A 25,818-nucleotide genomic window follows, 5' to 3' on the forward strand; every position below is an offset into this window, starting at 1 on the left:
ATAAGCGCTAAAGTAAACACCTAAGACAACTAAGACACAAGTTGCTCGATCTGGTCCTTGTTGCTCTGTGGTATTTATCTTCTTGAGAGTGGTTGTGCTTTTGCCTTTGCTTTTTGGTAAATCTTGTTTTTGCAAAAGTGAGGTTGTGTCTGTGAGAGGATGTCCTTATGAGAATGGACACAACCTTCAAGGCCCTGCCATTGGTCGAGGTTTTTGATGTACTTGGAGCCCGTGCACCAACCTTGTGTACTTTCTTCTTCCAGCTGTCAATTGTACGGAGTACATGACAAGGACCAGGTCCCTTTACAAGGTCCTCTGTTTGTTAAATCATCAAAACTACATATGGAATGAAATAGAAAGCTTGACTTGTAATAATACAAATTCAATTATTTCATGGAAATTTCACATATGGAATCTCAAAATCCAAGGCGTTTTGGTCCTTCTAATCTCTCAAGTTGTCAACTTGTGTTTTTGTTTTGTTTTCTACTCTCTCCGTTCATTTTTATTTGTCATTATTTGACTAAACAAACTCATTAGGAAAACAATTAATTGATATAAATATTTTACTAGACTATCCCTATTAAATTATTTAATACTGAAGATAAAACATGAAAAAAATAATTATCATTAAAAGTGACAAACAAAAATAAAAATCGAACAGAGCGAGTATTTTTTTGTTTTTATCGTCGACAGCAACTACTCCCCTCATTGGCAGTGTCCTCTTTCCTAATCAATTAAAGCTGAAATAAGTCATTGGCGGCTAAAATGATTCTAACCTTTTGCCTCTAAAATAAAGTTACTCTCTTTTTTTCATATTAATTGAATTTTTGGGGTTTTTTTTTATTGTTCAAAATAATTAAATTTTTCAAAGTTCAAAATGAATATTTAGTTTTTCTTCATTATATTTGCCCTTTTCTTTAGTGAAATTTGCTTCTAGAAGATAAATTACACTATTTACAAAGTTATATTTATGATTTCACAAAAGACAATAGTAAAAAATATAATTTAAATTATGCCTTTAAATGTTCTTCTTAATTAGTCTGCATTGCCTCACAAATTTAATTAATATTGAATAGAGGAAGTAGTGTTTTCAAAACTCTAAAAGTAAGTGCAATGAATTTTTTTATCTAAACGAATCACAATTATCATTAATTAGAGGAATCTTAGTAGCTCAGTTGGTTGATTATTTGAACTTTCAACTTGTTGATAAAGTTTGATTCTTTACATTGTAATTACCGCACCGTTTCCTCTTTCTCTATCCGCAATTTGTAAAATAAAATATTTTTTTTTTATCATTAGTTATGAAAGGATTATTTAAGAGAATTGTTTTTTATTATGTCCCCATGGACCCACCACCACATCATTTCACTTCATCATCATCTTCTTCTCTCTATCTTTTCATCAAATTTTAAAATTAATTTTTATTATATATAAATCATAATTCTTTAATATTATTTTTGGATATTGTTGTCATCTAATTTCTTTCTCTTTTTTCATCACATAAAGGCCATTGTATTATAAAAATTATCATATATTTTTTTATTAAAAAGTCGTTCAATTTTAAATTATATAGCATAAAAGTCAAATTATTAAAAACTTTTTCACTTGAAAATCTTTCAACTTTGACCAATTTAACTTGAAAGTAAATTTCACCTAAATTTTAATATTTTATATTAAAAACATGATACAACACTGGAAAGTATATTAACTACTTTCAGGATAGTTTTAGAAATATATTTAACTTCATAACACAAAAATTATTTGGGATATACAATATTACATTGAGAGTAATTGATACCGATTACAACAACGACACCCAATTAGCAAGCATGTCAATCAATCAGAACCAAAAAGAGAGAGAGAATCAAATAAAATCAATTACGTGGAGAATGATAGAGAACCAAAAAGCAGCAACAAGTTCGAAGAAGATCTCAATTTATAATGAAGAAATGATAGTAGCTCTATGTTTTATAGGCTTTATCATATTCAGTCGGAAGAGTTTAGGTAATACTTTCAAAGTGACTCTCGACGGGAGAATCCAGGCTATATCGGTATCAATTACTCTCAATGTCATATTGTATAATTTTAAAATTTTGTTTCAATTTTATACAAATTTAGTTACAATTTTATACAAATTTAAGTGTTTAGTTGTGCACATCCAGAGTTAAAAGGTCATAGCTATCCGCTGAAACCAAGTTAAAAGTCATGTTTATATATTATAAAAAAACATGAATAGTTCTATTTGGTGTTTTTTCCATGCAACACAACATTTATTCAGAAAGTGATAATCAACAACATTACTGTTTGCCAATAATTACAACATTAACAAGTATAATACAAATGGATCTTACAAATCATTGCTTTGTTTTCAAAATAAATTCAGAAAATTACATACAATAAGATACTCACATTATACAAAGAAAGAAACAATTTACAAATAAGTAATAGATTCTGAAAGCGTATGATACAAATAGACTGTTGATTTGTTTCCAAAAGAAAATTACATCCAATGAGAGAGAGACTCACAAACAAACAACCCTACAAACAATTACATCCAATCCAATGGCAGGAGCCAAAAAGACTCACAAACAAAGAAACAAATAATACTTAGTAATATATTTCTAGATTAGGAATGTGTGCAATTTTGTGCCAGTCTTCTCCTATTCCCTTCTCACACCGCTTGAACACTTCTGGACATCCCCAAATTTTTAATCTTGTGAGGGCTGTTAGGTGCTGCAATCCCTCTGGTAAACATTTTAGCATCTTGCAGAACTTGACAATTAACTCTGTGAGTGAAGTTAAACCTTTCACTCCTTCCTCGGGGATACTCTCTAGTGCGCAACACCATTGAATTTTTAGACTCTTCAAAGCATTGAGACTAGCCAGGCTTGTAGGCAGCTCTTTGAGATTCTTGAAGTGAGAGATATTCAAGTATTTGAGATTTGCAAGGCTTTTGAACATCTCTTCTGGGAATGAAGTAGCTTCTTTATTATCGCTAATATTGAGGGAAGTAAGAGCTTTAAGATTAGAAGAAAGAGTCGGAATAGGGCAATAGCGAATCTCCATCTCTTCAAGCACAGGGAATTGCTCTCCTCCTTCCTTTTTCAGCAATCCTTTCAGATTATCAAATCCGCAGACCCCCTGTATAACTCTAGACTTTCTAGACAAGGCAGATCACCAAAGGGTGGTAAGCATGAGCAGTTTTTGCAACCGCTGATTTCAATAAGGACAACATTTTTCAAAACTGAGTGATTCATCCAGTCTGGGAGACGAATTCCTCTGAAGCCACTGATTGTTAAACAAGTCAGATTGGAGTGTGGTTTGAGGGCTTCAAGCACTTCAACTTCTTCTGATTCATATCTATGTGGATGTTCATCGTCATCCCATTTCATGCTTAAAGAATGCAGATTTTCTTTTGCAGATAAATTGGCTTCTTTTGCTTCCTTATCATTCTTCACTCTCTCAAGACGCGTTATTGAAATTTCACCAAGTTGATAACCTTTCTTCCTTTTAACAATGAATTGACCTAGAGTCTTAAGGCATGTCAAAGATCCTATCCTTGGTGGTCTCTGATCATTGAAGACCATCTGGGCAAGAGTAGTCTTTCCTAGTCCCCCCATACCAAGTATTGGGAGGACTGAAAGCTCTTGGGCATTACTAACATTGTTTATCAGGATTTTCACTATCTCATCTTCCTCTTTGTCCCTTCCATAAACTTGTGGTTCAGTTAAAACAGAACCTGTTCCAAGCAATGTCCACACGAGAATATTGTTACATTCAAGATAATTAGGAGTCAGCAGAAAATAGATAATGATATTTGCACGCCTTAAAGAGATATGGATGAGTTTGAGGAGCAGGAGACATGAGAAAATCATGCTGAGTTCCACTTGGCAAAGTGAAAAATGCTAGAGGATTTTCTCACTTATGAAATTACTTTCTATGACATAGAATTACAGTAATCATTAAGTACTCCTGTATTGAATTCACAATCTTTTCGTGGTCTGAACAACTGAGTTTGTATTTGATAGGAGTAAAGTTTTTCTACAATCTTAAGAACTTTCAGAAAATAAGCTATATATCAATCATCAAAGTTAGTGAAGAGTTAAGACACATGAGACTAAAATTTAGGGAAAATCTTTGAAAGTTTCCCTCACCCGGCCAATTACACAAATGAATTTGATAATTGCCAAAAAAATGAATATAGACAAAGTTGTTGTAATACTAATTTAAGTGAGCACCTGTTTCCGGTCTAGCAACTTGTCTTTCTATAATCTTTTCGTGCAAATGAAAATCCGTTCTTTCCTTAGCAATTGCATCTAGTTTCTCCATCATCTCTTTCATCCTTTTCCCAATCTTGTGACGGAAAACAATAGCCTTTGGATGATGACGTCCTAATCGAGACTGCTCGAGTCTTGCTGCCTTACATTCGTCCAATAGGTCATCAACTTTATACGCAGCAGCATTGAGTTTCTGTAACCAGTTTTTAATTGCCTTGTCCTTAAGTTGCTTCTCCTGAGCATCTTCAAGCACTGCTTGGATTGTAGAAAACCTGCTCGAAATATTTTGAAACTCATTTTCAAAACCGAGAAGCAATCCAAGTTCCCCTTGGATGAAAGAAGTGATATTTTCTAGCAGAATTTGAAGGAAAGCGTCAGCCATATATATATGTTGAACTTAAAATTAGATGATATATGTGTAGATTACTGGAATTGTTGTGAGTTAGCAATGAATCTAAGTAATTTGTTGGAATGAAATATGGACAATTGAAAGTAACATCCATTAACTCAATTATTCCACCATGGGCCCATCTCTCTCAATGATTCACACTTTGTTTCATCAATCCAATAACTAACTGTTGAATTTGATTTAAAACATTTTTTATGGGGGGGTAATCTTTCAACTATGTCTACAAAAAGTTCTAAGAACCTGTTAAAATTAAAATAACTTTTAAACACTTTTGAATTATTTGGGTAAAATTAAAAGGTTCTCTTAAGCTAGCATTCGTTTAGCTTAAGAGATATACGTATATTCACAATAATAAACGTTTTATTGAGGGCACTAGAATACCTTCAAGCTATATATGGCACACAAATCCAAAATGCAGGGTTCAAAGAGAGTTGTTACAGGAAGTCAGCATATGATATGATAATTTCTTTAATTTTTCGTCACGTAAAAATCAGTGAGATTAGTATTTTTTGTTTTTTTTTTTTGTTTTCCAGGTTTTAGGTAAAGTGAAATAAATGTGGCCAACTCTGGTAAAATCAACTGATATACACATTTGGAATGTTAGCAATTCATCAAAACCAAATCGTAGATGAGACCATGCATCTTGAAATAAGTATGTATCAAATTTATCTTCTTTCAGCCTATTGGAAGAAAGAACTATAAGAATATATAATTATTTGGGATAAGACACTAGTACCCCTAGACTATGACCGAAATTCCAAAAACACACCTTAACTAAACTAAGATCCTATTACCCCCTAAACTATTTTTTTAAAATAATTTTATACACCTTTTTGGCCTATGTGGCCTCCAAACATCTCCCACGCGCCTCACTTAAGTGGAGTCACGGAGCGTGCCACTTAAGCCAAAAGGTGTACAAAATTACACAAAAAATGAGTTTAGGGGTTAATAAGACCTTAGATTAGTTAAGTGTGTCTCTGAGATTTCGATCATAGTCTAGGGGTACTTGTGCCTTATCTCTAATTATTTCCATACTTCATTACCCACATTCTCTAGCTCCAAATTTTCTTATGATAAAAGAAAACCGTGTGTCATCCAGAAGTGATGCAATTTTTCTTTTCCATTTTATCAACCGCACAGAAAGCAGAACATCGCCTTAAATCAAGTAGACGGTATTAATAACATATTCAATCTCAAAGCATACAATATATCAAACAGTCAAGTCCCAATCAATCATGGAGGTGTAATAATTTCAAACTCAATTATTCCACTATGTCTCTCAATTATTTGATTCTGTTTTTCAATCCAATAACTAACTGTTGCTTTTGATTTCAAACATTTTTTTGGCATCTCTTTTATTTTGGGGTAATCTTTCCACAAAAAAGTTTTTCAAAAAAAAAAAACACTGCTTTTTTATCTTGTCAATCTTTCACTCTCAATCTTTTATAGATTGATTTGTGAAATTTATTTGGGCCACTATTATTCTTGTCTTTTTCTTTGGCAATAATACTTGACGAAAGAGTCTCTTTACTCTTTTCTTATTTTCCTTCTTTGTTTTGATTTTACAAACCTGTTTTGGTCGACTTATTTTAAATGTTTTTAAACACTTTTGAATTGTTTGGGTAAAACAAAAAAGTGCTCTTAAGCACTTGTTTTGCAATATTAGGCTCGAACTCTCTTTTCTTTCTTCCGTGACAACAAGTACTCACTCGGTCACTCCCCTCTTCTTCCTCATTGATGGTTTATCCTTCCAGTTCCGCAATTAATTAAAGCTGGATAAGATATATATGCATATTCACAATAAACATTTCTTTTAATATATATAGCTTGAAGCTATATATAGCATACCAAATTTGAGATAACAGAACTGAAAAGATTGGAACTGAGGCGTAGTTAATTACTATCGTGATTTATTTAAGGAAAATGAGTAAGTGTAGATTAATACCAATGGAAACACTAAGCCAGGAGGACAATTATAACACAAAACCTAGCACATTTGCTCAACTGATATACACATTTGGAATGGACCCACATTAGATAATCGTATATTTATTTACGTACCAAAAAAAATCGTAAATTAACCCAAAATGGATTGAACTGGATGAGTATACACCCAAATTCGATGTCCATCACTAAGTCTATATTAAGTGTAGTGGCACCCGCAACCTTAAAATTCCGGATCCGTTTCTGTAAATATACACTTAAACTTGCATAAAATTGAACAAATAATACATGTGTCCTATGTGGAGTTCCTTAATTTGTTGTTTATAGAAAAGAAAATGAACTTCTCATTATCTATAAGGTTATACAAGGATCTGAAAAGAACTTCAACAACCAAGATAAAAAGATCCTAATTTTCCTTTCAATGTGACAAAATAGGAAAAAAGCAATGAGAGACTCACAAACAAAAAACCCTATAAAAAATTACAAATACTAATTGTTACGAATATCCAGATACGGAATGAGAGCAATTTTGTGCCAGTCTTCTCCTATTCCCTTCTCACAATGCTTGATCAGTGTTGGACACATCCCAATTGTTAAACTTGTGAGGGCTGTTAGGTGCTGCAATCCATCCGGTAAACATTTTAGCATATTACAAGCATAAACAGATAACTCTGTGAGTGAGGTTAAACCTTTCACCCCTTCCGCTGGGAGACTCTCTAGTGTGTTACAAAATCTAATTTCCAGACGCTCTAAAGCATTGAGACCAGCCAGACAGCTAGGCAGATCTTTGAGATTGTAGAAGTGGGAGATTTTGCAAAGCTTTCGAAAATCTCTTCTGGGAGCAAAGTAGCTTCATTGTTATGGCTAATGCAGAGGGAAGTAAGAGCCGTAAGATTAGATATGGACCTGAAAACTGTTGCATATACCCTATAAACTTTCAATTTTTTGATAGAAGAAAGGGCCAGAAAAACAAACACAGGGCAAGATAGAATCTCCATCTCTTCAAGCACAGGGAATTGCTCTTCTCCTTCCTTTTTCAGGAACGCTTTCAGATTATCAAATCTGCCTATATGAAGTTTTCTGAGAGATGGAAATCTTCCAGAATGAACATCATCCTCTTCAACATACTCCACCTTCCTAGACCCATTCCATAACCTTAGACTTTCTAGACAAGGCAGCTCACCCATTCCATAACATCATCCATTCAACAACTCCTGAAGTTTCTTTTGAAGCCATGTCACCGAGTAGTGGCCTTCCTTTAATAGATTCTACAATTGCCTTTATCAACCTTTTTTCGTCAAAATCATCCGAGGCACAAATCCATATTTTGGGATAGAAATGCTCAGTAACTCTCTGATCATTGAAGACCATTTAGGAAAGAGTCGTCTTTCCTAGTCCCCCATACCAAGTATTGGGAGGACTGAAAGTTGTTGGGCATCACTAACATTGTTTATCAGGATTTTCACTATCTCATCCTTCTATTTGTCCCTTCCATAAACTTGTTGTTCGGTTAATACAGAACCTGGTGCAAAGAATGTCAACATTAGAATATTGTTACACTCAAGCTCTGTAGGAGTCAGCAAAAACCAGAGAAGAATTTTGCACAATTAAAGAGATAAACATAAGCATTGGGGGTTCCAACTTATGACACTTTTTTTTTTGTGCGCTTTAAAAAATGTTTAAAAACAATTTTTGTGTTATTCAAACACTTCCAAAACTAAAAAAGAAAGTGCTTAAAAGTCAAAAATCAAAATTTACTAAAAATAAGTCAATTCAAACCACCACTAAGTACACTCTTGAATTCACATTATTTTCATGGTAAATTTGTTATTGGATTAAGGACCCAAGTGCAGCACATAGAGAAACAGAACAGAAAAAAACCTCTTTTTCCTGAGCTGCTTTGTTAATAAAAGCAAAATGGATCGACGGTGTTTGGTACGAAGGAAAATGTTTTCCTAGAAATGTTTTCTTGGAAAACGAGTTGATTTCTAACTTATTTTCTGTTTGGTTGGTGAGTAGAAAATATTTTATGGAAAATATTTTTTAATGTTTTGTTGGTGAATGAAAAATAATTTCAGAAAATATCTGTTATTTTTGGCTTGAGACTAAAAGATTCTCTTTAGGAAAATAATTTTTATTCTGAAAATCAACCACGATAATTGATCTAGCTAGGACTTGACTCCGACACCCAAACTAGGATAAGACCCTGATAACCATTCAAAAATCCAACCCTGAGATTTGATTCAGGACCTGACCAGATTTTCGACCTAGGAATTTTTTTAATTGGGGGGAGGGGTGGGATTGGCATAAAAAATGATTTATATTTTCCAAAAACAGTTTTTCTTAAAAAAAAATTGTCGGGAATGGACCGAGTGGGGGTGGGGGTGACATAAAAATGAAGTTTTTTAAAATTTGAAAAATTCTTCAAGAACAACTTTTTTTTGATTTTTTTCTTTTTGATGGGGTGGGGGTAGGGGTGAGGTGAGGTGGTGTAAAAATGATTTTTTTTTAAATTTGGGAGCCGGAGGGGGGGGGGGGGATAAAAAATTAAATTTGAAATATTTTCCAAAATTAACTTTTTTTAAAAAAAGAATTTGATGGGGGTGATGGGGAGGGGTTGGCCTTGTTGAGGGGGTGGGTGTAAAATATTAACTTTAAAATATTTTTCAAATGTAATTTTTTTGGGAGGGGGGGGGGGGGCAGGGAGTAGAGTTGGTAGGGGTTGGGTGAGGTAAAAAAATAGGGATAAAAATATATTTGAAATTTAAAAAATAAAAAAAATTATTTATTTTTTTGAATAGGGAGGGTCGGGTATGGGGTATGAGTAGGGTAAGAAAAAACAATTAAAGAATGAAGTAGAATTTTGGAAAATATTTTCCTTAATTTTGGAAAGGGAGTCATTTTTCTTAAATTTGAGAAAAATGAGTTGATTTGGATGTTTTCCTCTATACCAAACACACCCTGAATGTTCCAAGTTTATAGGTTAAGAAAAGAATTCAAAGCAAAGGGAATAGGTAGTGGATGAGTTAAACGGGTTAATTTCTAAAAAAATTGGGTATTTAAAAGTTGGGGTGGATAGGGGCGGATCTACTAAGGCTCGTGGCAGTGCGTATAGGTGTATATATGTACAATCATATCATATCATATCATATATTACTAAAAGTGAGAACAAAAAAATTGAAAGTTGAAATATTATTTTGCCCTTACATTAGATTAAAATATTATAAATATTTAGTTAATTACATGTTTAAATATTAGTGATAATCAATTATTACATTGAGTAAATGGAGAGTTCATGTGTTTAAAGAAGGATTGTTTACTCTTCCAAATTTTAATGGAAGTTCATTGCATATATTTAATATTCTTAAAGTTGTTCTCTTTTATCTATTTTGGCCCCGTGAAACCTTCAAATAGTATTTAATTTAAAACTTTAAGATATCTTTTGGTATTCATCTATTTTTATCTATATAAATTCATCTTTTTTTGTTTCATGAGACTCACATTCAAAATTATCCTTTTCATTTTATAGTTAAAGTAGTGAAGCCATCAACATCTAAAGTATATGATATATCTACCATAGTCTGATTATATATCACTTTACGAGAATAAAGTGATTTTTCTATTTGATTCATGTTTTAGTTTGACTCGATGGAGAAGACTTTTGAATTTTGATTGGATATGAGAGAAGGTATCGACTAAAATTTGGAAAATTATGTACTGATTTTGTATTTCTTTTTTTCCTTTATATAATGTTATGATTAAAGTTTTAAGAAGGATGCGTATGTTATTTTTTTCTTCTATGTTTATTTTTTTTTATATTTCTCTATTAGTCTTCTTTAGTTTAATTTTCTATAAATTATTATCATAACATTTATTTGAGATTGTTGCATTTTAGTACTCATTACACGCGTGTTTTCATTGAATTTTAATCATCATAACGAATTTATAACATATTGCATGAGACACACGTGCATTGCACGTGTCCAGAAACTATTGTGTATAAATAAACAAATGGCACCCACAAAACCAAAAGGTGATGTGGTCCCACTGGTAAAGGGCGAGACTCTCCCCCGGCTAGACGCGGGATCGCGTCTGGGAAACGATTTTTTTTAAAAAAAAAAAAGAAAAAAAAAACCTTGCAGCCTCGAATAGATGAGGAATTCAGTTTCAACAATGCATATTTTAAAGATTATATTTCCTTTTTTTCTTTTTAATTCTAGTTGGCTTAGTTTTAATTAGTATTTATTGTTGATTAATTTAATTTACTAATCTTTGATTTTTTTATAATTTGTTATTAGTTATTTGTTTGATGGAGAAGTGTTAAAAATAGCTTGAAACTATGTCACATTGAGTAAAGATATTCTCTATTAATAGTTTGATTAAAAAATGTCCTTACCGTTAATAATTTGTTCTAAAAATGTCTCCACTATTAATAATTTGACCCTAAAAATGTCTCCGTTGTTACTTTATTGTGTCAAAAATACACTTTTTCTAATGAACCATAATATTTTTTTATTTTTCTAATAAAATTATTATTTTTAAAGAATCCCTTTCTTGTTTCTTTTCTTTTGAAATCCTTTTAACTATTTTTTTTTTAAAAAATAGTAATATTTTTCTTAATCTCGTTCTATAATTTAAATAGAATAATGTCATGTACTTTTTAAATAATATCATTGTAACTTCATCTTTAATTTTTATTTAGATATGATAAATTCCTTTTTTTCTAATAAAATAAAAAATATTTTTATTTCTTAATCTTTTTGAAATTGATTAAGTGAATATTTTTCTTGTAGCTATCGCAACTGTGGAAATATCATTTTCTTCCATGAAGTAGATAAAAAATGAAATATGAAATAAGAGTGGCGATTAATATTCAAATGATTTGTTTAGTTTGTTACATAGTAAGTGATATATTTACAAATATAAGTAATGATGCTCTAATTGACCATTTTCAAAATATGTAAACTCGTCGAGAACTATTATAAATGAAAAATATATATTTATAATATTAGTAAAAAAATTTTTGTTAAAATTATGCTTTATGGATTTTGTGCGGAATCAAAACCTAAGGTTAATTTAGTGATCTATGCAATGTGTCTACTTGGCACCCAGGAAGTTCAAATCCTGGATCCGCCTCTGGGTGGGTAATATGATTCTAAGCTTGCCAGATTTGATAAATTTGTGTCAAAGTATAATAAGATGGGTATATTTAGATTGAAAGTATAACGAGAAGTATATTTAAACTAGGAAAAAACTCAAATATGTGACCGAACTTTAAGAAAAGGTTCATTTATGTCATCCATTAAATGTTTGGATCATCTGTGCCATAGCGTTTAAAATAAGGCTCAGCTATGTCATTGTCGTTTTAAAAAAGGCTCATTTATGTCAGTATTTTTTACTCCGATTTTGCAAACTCATTTTTTACCTCAACAAGACCCCAAACAAGTTTTAACACTTTTCAATTGGGGTTTTAGATCAAGGGTTGTGTTTGGTATGAAGGAAAATGTTTTCCTAGAAAATGTATTCTTGGAAAACAAGTGGATTTGTAACTTATTTTCTCATGTTTGGTTGGTTGGTGAGTAGACTATATTTTCTAAAAAATATTTTTTTAATGTTTGGTTGGTGAATGAAAAATATTTCCAGAAAATAACTTTTATTTTTGGCTTGAAACTAGAAAATACTCTTTAAAAAAATAATTCTGACCTGGTGGAGTAAAAAATAAAATTTAATAAAATTTGAATTACTTTTCAAAAATAATTTTTTTCTAAAATAATTGACGGGAGGGTAGTTGGGGGATGGATAGGGATGGTGTAAAAATCGAAATTTTTTGAAACTTGAAATATTTTTCAAAATTATTTTTTAAAATTTTTTTTTGAAGGGGGAGGGGGGTGGTGGCAGGGAGGTAGGGGTTGGGGTGGCATAAAAATGAAAAATTTTAAAATATATTTCAAAAACAATTTTTTTTTTAAAAAAATTGACGAGGTGGCTTGGGTGGGGGTGATCCGGGAGGGGCGGGGGGCAGGGGTAGCGTAAAAAATGATTTTTTTTTCAAAAAATTTGAAATATTTTTCAAAAACAATATTTTTTTAAAAAAATAAATAAATTTGATAGAGGGTGACCTAGGTGGGGGTCGAGAGGGGTGGCCGGGTAGGGTAAATTTGAAATATTATTCAAAAAAAAAATTTGAAAAGAAAATCGACGGAGGGTGGCTTAGGTGGGGGGGGGGGGGTGGCGTAAAAAATGATTTTTTTTTTTTTTAAAATTGAAATATTTAACCATTTTTTTTGTTGGGGGAGGGGATTTGGTTTGGGGGTAAGGGTAAAAAAAAAATTGAAATTTAAAAAATAAGAAAATAAATGAACCAAACTTTTAACGGATGACACAAATGAGTATTATCTAAAAGTTTGATGACATATTTAAGTCTTTTCCCTCTAAACTAATACTCCCTCCGTCCTATTTTATATGCCACATTTTTACTTTGTACTTGCATTAAGAAAAGATATAACTTTACCCCTCTACCCTTATTTAATGTTTTCTTAAGTTAACTTTATTAATAAATGACAAGATTAATTAACTATTCTATCAAGGATATAATAGGCAAAATATGGTAATTTATGCATAAAGTTTACAAAATGACAAGTATTGTGATCCAGCTATTTATAGAAAGAGATCACATATAAAATGGGTTGGAGGGTAGTACATGAGTATATTTGACTTTTTTTTTGAATTTGATACTCCCTTTGTCTCTATCTACTTGTCCACTTTTCCTTTTATAGTTATCCCTAATTACTTGTCCATTTTGACAAATCAAGAAATGACAAAAAAAAAATCTATTATACCCTCAATTAATTACAGGTATAACTTTTTGAAAATATTAAATTTTTAATTCATCCACTTCATAATTAATATGGGTAAAATGGTAAACTCACTATGTCAATAATTATTTTTTTTAATTGGTGTGTCAATTCAAACGTGAACAAGTAATTAGGGACAGAGGTAGTATTTGCCAAAAAAAATGAATATAAACTAAGTTGTTGTAATACTAATTTAAAATGTGTACCTGTTTCATGTCTAACAACTTGTCTCTCTCTAATCTTTTCGTGCAAATGGAAATTCTTTCTTTCCTCAGCAATTGCATTTAATTTTTTCATCACTCGGTCTATCCTTTTCCCGACCTTGTGACGGAAAGGGATAACCTTTAGATGATAAAGGCCATATGCAGACTGGGAGAATAGTGTGGCCTTAGTTTTATATTCATCCAAAATGTAGTTTTTTGCAACCAATTTTCAAGTGGCTTGTCGTTGAGTTGCTTCTCCTGAGCATCTTCAAGGACGGCTTGAATTGTAGAGAAGATGCTTGAAAGCCTTTGGAATTCATTTTCAAAACCGAAAGGCAATACAAGTTCCCCTTTGAGGAAAGAAGTAAGATTGTCTATCAGAACTTTGACGAAAGCTTCAGCCATATGTTGAATTCACTATTACGAATATCAGATATGTGGAGTGAGTGTAGAATTGTAAACAATGAATGTGTAAATTTAATATATAGTGGTTGTTGGAATGAAATACAAAGCTTCCTATGGGCTGGTTTTGGTTTGTCAATAAAAGTAAGAATCACAGTTTGTTTTTTTCAATTCAATATTCAATCTTTTAGCTTTATCTGCAGAATTTTTTTCAAAAGAACACCACTTTTTTGTCTTTGCCACTTTCTCAATTAGTCCAACTTATTGAATGTGTAAATTTCGTGGTGGTACCTAAATGAATGTTTTGCTGTATAGAAATGTTTCCAATGCTTAAGAGCGCAAAGTGTATTGAATGTGAATTAAGGTCATGATAAAAGAACTCTAGCACAAATTCAAGTTTCCGTATAAGTTTATACAAGTGCCAAATTCAAACAAGCATATCTCTTAGACTATGAAGAATTACGTGGACCATAATCTATCAAATTAAAGCCCTTGTTAACCATGCAACTATTACTCAAATCCAGATCAAGAAGTTATGGTCATTTTAGTGAAGCACTATCAAACAATTAAGTCCCGATCGAATCACTTACGTCCGTAAGTGGATTTTACAGACAACAGAAAGTAAGAAGCACAAAGCTTAAGTTGATGAAGTTGTAATAATTACAAACTCAATTATTCGTCCACGGCTCCGCCATGTCTCTCCCTTATATTAGTTTTCTTTTTCAATCCAATAATCAACTGTTGCTTTTGTTTTTTTTTATCTTGTGTGTTCTTTGATGCTTGAGTTCTTGAAAGGACTTGCTAGCTCTCTATCTTTTTGAATGAATAATGTTGTTGTTTATTGTTATATATTTCAATCACCAATAAGAGTTTTGACCAGTGAAACAAACAACCTCGTCTGTCCTTCCTATTGGTAAAGTACGCTGCACTTTTCACCAACCAACCTGACAAGACAGCTTTACACCATTTCAAACCTGGACAAGAACACTCTGCCAGGGATCGATCCCTGCAGTTATGAAGATCATCAAAACACCTAGAATACAACACATTCCTTTGAGTATATGCTTTTGAAAAATGAAAAAAAAATCTTTCTTGAAAAAAAATTATGAGGATTAGTTAAAAGGAATTTGACTCCTCACCCTTGCACTTTTTCTCAATTTCTTCAAGTGCATATTTAGATGAGTGACACCAATAGTGGTAAGAAAAATATCAATCTTCCACAAATTTTGTCTGCTCATTAATATCATCTTTTTAATTATATTTCCTAAATAACTTTAATCTATAACATTATTTTCTTAATATCGGTTAAAGCAGATTTTATTGAAATTTACAAAACAGAGCACCTAATATTTTAGTAATTTAATGTTATCTTTGCAAAAAAAAAATTAATTCTTTCCTGTAGGAAACTAATTTTAAGTTCCTTTAACAAAGATTTTTATTAGAAGTCAGATCATAAACCAACGTTATAGTAAGCAAGTAGAGTGAATGGATTTTACATTTACAAGTAGAGTATAATACACATAGTGTTGCAAAAATATCACTTCTAGAAACATACTGCTTACATAAGACAAGAAATTCAAACAATGCAAAGTATGTTGAAAATTACATCCAATGAGAGACTTACAAACAAGAAAACAATTACTAATACATATTCAGATACGGAATGTGAGCAATTTTGTGCCAGTCTTCTCCTATCCCCTTCTCACACCGCATGAACACTATTGGACATTGAGGGCTGTTAGGTGCTGCAATCCCTCCGGTAAACATTTTAACATCTAAACAACCATTGAACGAATTCAATTCAGTCTTCTTACATGGATTTGTATAATTTCATAACCCAAATGCATATTTTGGATCTTGTTATCTGCTTTTACTAAAGTGTTTTAGGAGGTTAAAAAGTAATCTTCAATTGATAATGGTGAGAAAAGAACCAAACAAATGAATTTCGTAGTTTAATTTGCTCAATTGAATTTCCTTAATGAAAAAATCCTCTAAAGAGAGGAAGGTTGTTTCCTGCAAAAAAGAAGAAAAGATTGAAGAGAGAGAACTGCTAACTAGAGTTCATATTATTTAACCATGGTTTAAAGGTTGCTTTATTTAAATAAATATGAATCATTAGATTTTAAAATTGACAGATCTCATTAAATTAAATATGCACTAGATCAACTAGAGAGATTAGTGTACCGGAGAGAAGCCTCCTCCCACGTACTGTGTTATTGCAAGGAAAAGTAAATTTGCTGACAAGACAGATTGACTCATAAGCCAAAAGAAAACAAATTTAGATAAATAATTTAAACGAAAAATCATTTTGGCCCGAAAATTTGGCCAGAATGGTAGAATAACTTATTTCACATTATGTTATTTTATCTTTATTAACATATTTTACCCTTTTAACTTTAATACATTTTAATTAAAAAATAAAAAAAAGTTTAGTTTATTTTAAAAGAAAAAGGATATTATAGACTTTTTAAATTGGAAAAATTACTTGGGTGGGTACTTTTAATAAATAATTACTGATTTTAACGATACTTTTTTATTTATTACCATTTATAGCAACACATATCAATATTATGTTAAATATGCAATATGTATTAAAAGTGAATTATGTATGCAATATATATGTATTATAATTGTTTTTTAGAATATGTTATGTTTGTTTGGTAAGAATTTGACACATTGTATTATAAAGGGTCGTTTGGTTATTGGTTAGAGTTATGCAGGTATTAGTTATGCAGGGTTTAGTTATGCAGGTATTAGTTATGCAGGGTTTAGTTATGCATGTATTAGTTATGCAGGGTTTAGTTATGCATGTATTAGTTATGCAAGGTTTAGTTATGCATGTATTAGTTATGCATGGTTTAATTATGCAGGTATTAGTTCTACAGGGTTTTTAGTTATGCAGGGTTTAATTATGCGGATATTAGCTATGCGAATATAAGTTATGTAGGTATTATTTAGTTATGTAGAGATTACAATACATGAATTATTAACTATTGAATATTAAACTTGTTGTAAATTATTAATATATATTATTTACAAAATAATAATACATGCTAATAAAATGTGGAATATATTGAATAATATATAATGCTAATATTTGATTAGCATATGTACCGTAAAAAATATACAATCAAATTTCTAATATTAAAAAAATATTTATATTTATTTAAATAAATAAAAACTGTAAGTATATTAGAAAAAATGAAAATGGTCTATATATAAAAAACACAACAAACGTAGATAGAAAAAAATAAAAGAAATTAAAAGAAATGAAAATGATCTATATATAAAAAGAAATAAAAACAACAAACCTATATAGGAAAACAGTAAAGTTTCCAATTAAAAAAAATAAAATAAATTAATAGGGTTATTATGTAATTTATCATTTTAATACATGTATAACTAATACCACATAACTTATTTCACCTTCTACCCTGCATAACTTTATACATAGATCCTCATAAGTTATGTTGGTATTAATTATGTAGGACTACAAAAAATGCAATCAAACACCGTATAAATTAATAAATGAATAACTTTTATACAACATTTAAATTTTTACCAACCAAACATGGTATAAGTTATGTTGACTTTTATACCTAATACAAAACTCCTACCAAACATAGTAAAGCTAGTGCAACTGAATAATATGTCTCTTATACAGTAACCAAACGACCCCTAAGTGTATTAAAATGTGTGATACATGTATTATTCATCAATAAATTATATGTGAATAATAAATTGTTCTTCGTAATATGTATTAAACATGTATTAAAAGTGATCAAGTGAAAAAAATATATTGCTATAAATGGTTTTTTTTTTCTATTATAGTATATTTATGTAAGTTTTCCATTTAAATTTATGACCAAATTCTGACCAAATTTTCTGATAATTTAGCATTACCCAAATTAAACATTTTTCATTTGTAAAGTCAAAAGTGCCTACTGGGATTAGCAAACACTTTGCAGAAACATTATTACTTTAATGACAATGGGTATTTCTTTTATTATTAATCTTCACCCTAGTTAGATAGATAAGAAGTTTTGAAAATAGGTGATTAGATAAAAAAATAATTCATTAAGGGATCGTTTGGTAGAGTGTATAAAAATAATGTTAAATGGAGTGTATTAGCAATGTTTGCATTAGCAATGCATGTATTAGTTATGCCTGCATTGGTTATACATAGATTATTATAGTTTACTAAGGATATAATTGTTGATAAAAAAATGTGGAGATTGATGATTAGGTTAGAAAATTAGTAGGTCGATCATTGTCTAATTTTATTTTCACTATTGTTAAATTACTCTTGTACTATCTAATTATTCTTTTTTAGTATTACGTGATGTTTCGTGTTATTTTATTATTGTTATTATTACTATTACTAGTTCTGGAAACGTGCGCTGCACGTTTATCTTCTATTACGATCTAAGATTTATGTAAGTCTAATCTCATGTAGATATAAATATTTATCAAATTATATTTTTATAAATATGATAAAGCTTGTATTGATTAATATGTTTATATATACGGAGTCACCTTTGTTAGGGAGCGCTTTACCCCCCCCCCCCCCCCCCCCCCCCCCCAATGTAGGATTTCCCAGCGCGAATCCGAATTTAGTCGGGCTCCAATGTGGGTACCAGACACCGGGTGGAAAACCCAAAAAAAATAAAAATGTTTCTATATAAAGCTTACTTTTGCATCCAAAAATAAATGAAAAGAAGGATTTCCAATATAATCTTCTAGACTAAAATATCTAAATATATATATATATATATATATATATATATATATATGTTTCTCTATACAAAATACAAGGGTGATATCTAATTCTTTTTATTCAACTTTTTGTTATTTATTTGGAAAATAAAATATGTTGAATTATGTAAAACTAATTAAGATAATATAACATCTGATGATATGTAACATATCAAGGAACTCTTGCTCTAAATTTAAGAAGTGCACGTAAACATCACTAACGTGGATGCCTTTTTTGTACACTTTGAGACGGTACTTAGTTGAATGCAATAAAAAATTAGGTAATCAACATAATACTTAGATGGCCATCATTATTATCTATAATAATTTTCTTCCAAAGATTGTAGCTAGCTATGTATGTTATGAAATAGGAAAATCTAAGCTCTTATAAAATTATAAAGGGAATAAATTTAATGAAAGAAAGATAAATGTAGCACTTTTTTGATGATCAATTTAAATAACATAATTAAGTGAAATGACAAAGAAAGGAAGAAGAGAGTTTCCATCTCACTTACCCAAAATATGTAAATCAGTGAAAACACACGGAATTCCTTCAATAATTGCCTAAAAATTAAATATTAAAAGAGAAGTTTTCAAAACATGAAAATGTATTAATTAGTTACTTACTATGCTTGTTAGAAGGCCAACTTTGTGAAAAGATGATTATCAACCTCCGCAAAGATTTTCAACATCCATTCCCATCACATTGCAAGCTTCGTATGAAGTTTTAGAATGTACATGTATATTTTTCTCCTGTAAAAAATAAAAGAATATAATGAAAGTAACAAAAGTGCATGTATAATCATATATAATATTTTAATTTTATATATACAATTAATGCTAACAAAATTTTACCCTAATGTATGTGCAATGAGTATATGTTCTTCAAACACTAAACGTTATTCTAACTTCTTTTTCTCTAGTATAATGAAGATTAATAGCGCATGTGGCGTGTGTTCATTTGCTTATGAATTGAATAAATGACTTCAGAGAGCACATTGAACTATCTGGATAACCATTCTGAAATATGGATCTTAAAGCCATTCGTTGTTTATGAACCTCTTCATCGTTCATCAATTCGTCAATTTCTTGAACTATGTCTTCTTTCTTCACCATCTCTCTTGGGTCATCACTAAGTAAAATCATGTGTCCCATTTTCAAGTAATTTGTTACCAATTTGGCATCATGGAATTGGTCACCCCTATTTGGCCACGCCAAAATTGGGACTCCGCGTCCATTGTTGAGTTCCATCAACAATGTGATAGAAATCCACCAGTTGAAGAATGGCTCAAAATCCACCAGTTCCATCCCTTTATTATCATTCCTCTGTTTCAGGCAATCCAGGAAGAATTCGAATCTCACCATGGTTTTTCCATGCTACAAACTCCATTGCAGCAGCACAAGCACCAGAATACAGGTATGTCAAATTTCATGAAAATTTCCCTCCTCGCGCTATATTTGGTGTTTTTCCCATGTGCCACAAGATTCATTCAGAAACTGACACTCAACCACTGTTAGCCAATAATTACAACATTAAAAAGTATAATACAAATGGATCTTACAAATTGTTAATTTGCTTCCAAAAGAAAATCAGAAAATTACAAATAACTCACACATATATAGTCAAATGTGGAATGTGAGCAATTTTGTGCCAGTCTTCTCCTATTCCCCTCTCACACCGCTTGAACACTATTGGACATTGAGTAATTATTAAAGTTGTTAGGGCTGTTAGGTGCTGCAATCCCTCCGGTAAACATTTTAGCGTCATACAGTTACTGACAGACAACTCGGTGAGTGAAGTTAAACTTTTCACCCCTTCCTCTGGGAGACTCTCTAGTGCGTCACAATATTCAATTTGCAGACTATTCAAAGCATTGAGACTAGCCAGGCAGGTAGGCAGCTCTTTGAGATTCTTGAAGTCAGAGATAGTCAAGTCTTTGAGATTTGCAAGGTTTTTGAACATCTCTTCTGGGAGTGAAGTAGCTTCATAGTTACTGCTAATGTCGAGCGAAGTAAGAGCCCTAAGATTAGATATGGACCTCAAAACTGTTGCATCTGTCACATCAACTTTCAATGTCTTGACAGAAGAAAGGGTCGGAATAACAAACATAGGGCACCCGTGAATTGTCATCTCTTCAAGCACAGGAAATTGCTCTTCTCCTTCCTTTTTCAGCAATCCTTTCAGATTACCAAAGTCGCATATAACAAGTTTCCTCAAGGATGGAAACCTTCCAGGATGAGCATTCTCTTCAACATACTCCACCTCCGCAGACCCCGTGTGTAACTCTAGACTTTCTAGACTAGGCAGCTCACCAAAGGGTGGTAAGCACGAGCAGTTTTCACAACCTCTAATTGTAATAGAGACAACATTTTTCAAAACTGATTGATTCATCCAGTCTGGGAGATGGATTCCTCTGAAGCCAATGATTTCTAAATATTTCAGATTGGAGTGTGGTTTGAGGGCTTCAAGAACTTCTGATTCATATCTATGTGTTCCATCAAAATCCCAACTCAGGCTTAAAGAGTGCAGATTTGCTTTAACAGATATATTAGCTTCTTTTGCATCCCTTCCTTTCTTCACTCTCTCAAGTTTTGTGATTGAAATTGAGCCATAGAGATTTAGGTTTCTTAGTTCACCAAGTAGATAACCTTTTCTCTTGCCAATAACAAAGCAACTTAGAGACTTACGGCATGTCAACAATCCTATCCTTGGTGGCGTTGACGTCAATGAACAGCCATCAAGTAAAAGATTTCGGAGACTACCAAGTTTACTTGTTTGTTTTGGCAAACAAGAAAGAGAGTAGCAATTACGTAGATCAAGAGTCTGCAGATTTTGAAGCTTGCATAATCTCTTTGGAAGACTACGAATTCTAATATTGTCAGACAAGTCCAGGTATCTTAAATGTACTACATCTCCAATGGAAGATGGTAATTGATTTAGGTCCGAGTTTCTTAGATTAAGCACCCTTAATGAGACAAACTTTTGTAAGAGTGAAGGAGAGTAAGAAGACACCACTTCAGCGTAACCAATCGACATCATATATCCATCATAATTAGCATATATTTCACGAATGTTGCTGCTTGACGTGTTTGCTGAAAACAGAGATGTTGCCAAATCATGGATGAGATCATGCATCTTGAAATAAGTTTTACCAGATTTAACTTCAATCTCTTGGAAGAAAGACCTCAAGTATAATTCATTCCATACTTCATTACCTACATCCTCTAGCTCCAAATTTCCTTTCGATAAAATAAAACCGTGTGCCATCCAGAAAGCGATTAGATTTTCCTTTGCCATTTTGGTGTCCTTCGGGAATACTGCACAATACACAAAGCATTGTCTCAAATCAAGTGGAAGATGATGGTAACTAAGCCTCAGGGCAGGCAGAATAGAACTTTCATCTTGAGGCAAATTCCAAATCGGACTGTCTCTCACATGTTCCCATTCTCTTTCTTCTCTCTTGAAGCGCAAAATACCTCCAAGAGTCTTGGCTGCTAGAGGCACACCACCACTTTTTTTCACAATCTCCTTTCCACAAGGTTTGGATTTATTTCTTCTTGGTGTCCAAATGCACGTTGTATGAACAAAAACCAACAATCCTCTGGAGACAGATTTGACAATTCATATGGTTGCAATGTTCCCATAATTGATCCAACCTTTTCAAGACGAGTAGTAGTTAGAACAGAAGCACCACTTGCTCCAACCTTCAAGACTGCTCTTAAATTAGCCCACTTCTGTTGATCTTCATTCCAAACATCATCTAAGACAAGCAAGTATCTTTTTCCATTCAGCAACTCTTGAAGCTTCTTTTGAAGTGGAGCCAAGTCCATGTCACTGAGTGACTTCCCTTCAATAGATTCTACTATTGCCTTTATCAACCTCTTCTCATCAAAATCATTGGAGACACAAATCCACAGTTTGGGATAGAAATGCTCAGTTACTCTCTGATCATTGAAGACCATTTGGGCAAGAGTCGTCTTTCCTAGTCCCCCCATACCACGTATTGGGAGGACTGAGAGTTTTTGGGCATCACTAACATTGTTTATTAGGATTTTCACTATCTCATCATTTTCTTTGTCCCTTCCATAAACTTGTGGTTCAGTTAACACAGAACCTGATGCAAGCAATGTCCAGATGAGAATATTGTTACATTCAAGCTCATTAGGAGTTGGCAGAAAATAGTTAAATAGAAAAGGGTTTTGCACAATAAAGAGATATGGATGAGATGAGGAGCAGGTTGAAAACTTTGAAACTTCCCTTCTCCCCAAAAACCACATGAATTTGATACATAAAATGATCAAATATACTTGTCGTTATACTTTTAGTCCAAATATATCCTCCTGTTTTACTTTCAGTCCAAATATACTGCACCCTTTATACTTAGGCGCAAATTTTCCTTTAATCTTGACGGGAAGACATGTGACAAGCATCAAATCAAATAATTCACCCATAATGTTTTTGGTTGCTTCTCTGTATCATGATTTAAATTTGGTAGCTTTGTTAGAGGATGATTTAAGTTTCTATTCCATTTTTGTAGTTTAGACGTGTCTGATAATTTTCCATTAAAGTACCTTGATATCATTTTGTTGAACTTGTTACTTTTATGTAAGAAATAATCGATGGAACTCTATGCTCCAACTTTATCCCCCTATATTCCACTCTGAAAGAAATCCAGCCTAATCATTTCTTTTTCTTCCTTGAGACAAAATTTACACTCAGTTCATGTCTAGAAAGACGACCGTCATCGAGAACGTAATATTAATTTGTTAAATATGCCTGTTATGTTTATTGTTTCTTATTGGATTAAGACCCCAATGCAGCCCATAGAGAAACAAAACAGAAGAAAACCTCTTTTCTCTGAGCTGCTACGTTAAGAAAAGCAAAACGGATCGAGTCTTCTATATGGGAGGAGTATGTTTGCACTGAAAGTATAACTAGAGGTATATTTAAACTATTTCCAATAGTACATGAGTATATTTGACCTTTACATAATTTGATCATTGCCCAAAACAAATGAATACGAACTAAGTTGTAATACTACTAATTTAAGATGATTACCTGTTTCCCGTGTAGCAGCTTGTCTCTCTATAACCTTTTCTTGCAAATGAAAATTTTTTCTTTCCTCAGCAATTGCATTCAGTTTTTTCATCACTTGGTCCATCCTTTTCCCAACCTTGTGACGGAAAGGGATTGCCTTTGGATGATAACGGCCATATTTAGACTGCAAGAATCGTGTGGCCTTAGTTTTATATTCATCCAAGATGTCATCAACTTCATATGTAGCAGCATTTAGTTTTTGCAACCAATTTTCTCGTGGCTTGTCGTTGAGTTGCTTCTCCTGAGCATCTTCAAGGACGGCTTGGATTGTAGAGAAGATGCTTGAAAGCCTTTGGAACTCATCTTGAAAACCGAAAAGCAATACAAGTTCTCCTTTGAGGAAAGAAGTGAGATTGTCTAGCACAACTTGAATGAAAGCTTCAGCCATATGTGGAATTCACTATTAAGAATATTAGATCTGTGACTATGAATGAATGTGTAATTTTGAAACCAAGATGGGCTAGCTAGTTGGAATGAAATAGAAAGTTTGACTTATAATAATACAAATTCAATTATTTCATGGAAATTTCACATATGGAATCTCAAAATCCAAGGCGTTTTGGTCCTTTTTTTAATCTCTCAAGTTGTCAACTTGTTCTTTTGTTTTGTTTTCTATTTTCTTCGTTCATTTTTATTTGTCATTATTTGATTTGACAAATTCATTAAGAAAATAATTATTAATATAAATATTTTACTAAACTATCCCTATTTAAATTATTTAATACTAAGGATAAAATATAAAAAAATTTTTTGTCATAGATTAAGAATGACAAATAAAAATAAAAATAGAACCGAGCAAGTATTATCTTTTTTCGTCGACAACAACTACTCCCCTCATTGGCAGTTTCCTCTTTCCTAATTAATTAAAGCTGAAATAAGTCATTGGCGGCTAAAATGATTCTAACCTTTTGCCTCTAAAATAAAGTTACTCTCTATTTCATATTAATTGAAACTTTTGAGATTTTTTTCATGGTTCGTACAAAATTCAAAATGAACATTTAGTTTTTTTTTTTTCATTATATTTGCCCTTTTCTTTAGTGAAATTTGCTTCTAGGAGATAAATTACTATAAAATTATATTTATGATTTCACAAAAAATAATAGTGAAAAAATATAATTTAAATTATATCTTTAAATGTTCTTCTTAATTAGTCTGCATTGCCTCACAAATTTAATTAATATAAAATAGAGAAAGTAGTGTTTTCAAAACTCTAAAAGTAAGTGCAATGAAACTTTTTAAGCTAAATGAATCACAGTTATCATTAATTAGAGGGATCTTAGTAGCTCAATTGGTTGATTACTTGAACTCCTAATTTGTTGATAAGGTTCGATTCCCTATATTGTAATTACCGCTCCATTTCCTCTTTCTCTATCCGCAATTTGTAAATTTTTTTTGTTTCATTAGTTATGAAAGGATTATTTAAGAGAATTGTTTTTTATTATGTCCCCATGGACCCACCACCACCACATCATTTCACTTCATCATCTTCTTCTTCTCTCTATTTTTTCATCAAATTTTAAAATTAATTTTATTATATATAAATAATTCTTTAATATTATTTTTGGATATTGTTGTCATCTAATTTCTCTCTTTTTCCATCATACTAGTTTTTTTGACACGTGTGTTGCACGATTACCAATTCCAAGAATATATGTTATAGTAAATAGTTGCTTTATTTAAGCGAAGATTTGAATAATAAGCTTAGCAAAAAATAATATTGCAGATTCTTTTGTGAATGTTCAATATGGATCGTCATATATATATCTTATTCACGCAAACCTATGAAGATGGTTAATGAAAAAGTTTATTAGTTAAATGCAATAATGTATATATTTATTTCAATTTGATGATGTTCAATCATGTAGTTAATCTTATC

At 31.7% G+C, this 25,818-nt stretch overlaps 2 protein-coding genes and 1 pseudogene across 2 annotated transcripts in view; all 3 read right to left on the minus strand.

Annotated features, from left to right (window-relative positions):
• LOC125826369 (putative disease resistance protein RGA1) overlaps nt 1-25,818 on the minus strand; it is a 188,488-nt gene that overhangs the window by 20,485 nt on the left and 142,185 nt on the right. The window lies entirely within an intron of this gene.
• Nucleotides 7,950-14,124, minus strand: LOC125827000 (disease resistance protein RGA2-like; annotated as a pseudogene).
• Nucleotides 20,454-24,359, minus strand: LOC125826985 (putative disease resistance protein RGA1). Its single transcript, XM_049506341.1, is given in 3 exon segments — nt 20,454-22,381; nt 22,384-22,959; nt 23,904-24,359. Coding segments are annotated over 3 exon segments (2,931 nt in total). The 5' UTR covers nt 24,331-24,359.

Source organism: Solanum verrucosum, unplaced genomic scaffold (assembly GCF_900185275.1).
Source record: "Solanum verrucosum unplaced genomic scaffold, falcon-dt-bn FXZP01000060.1, whole genome shotgun sequence".
Taxonomy (NCBI): Eukaryota; Viridiplantae; Streptophyta; class Magnoliopsida; order Solanales; family Solanaceae; genus Solanum; species Solanum verrucosum.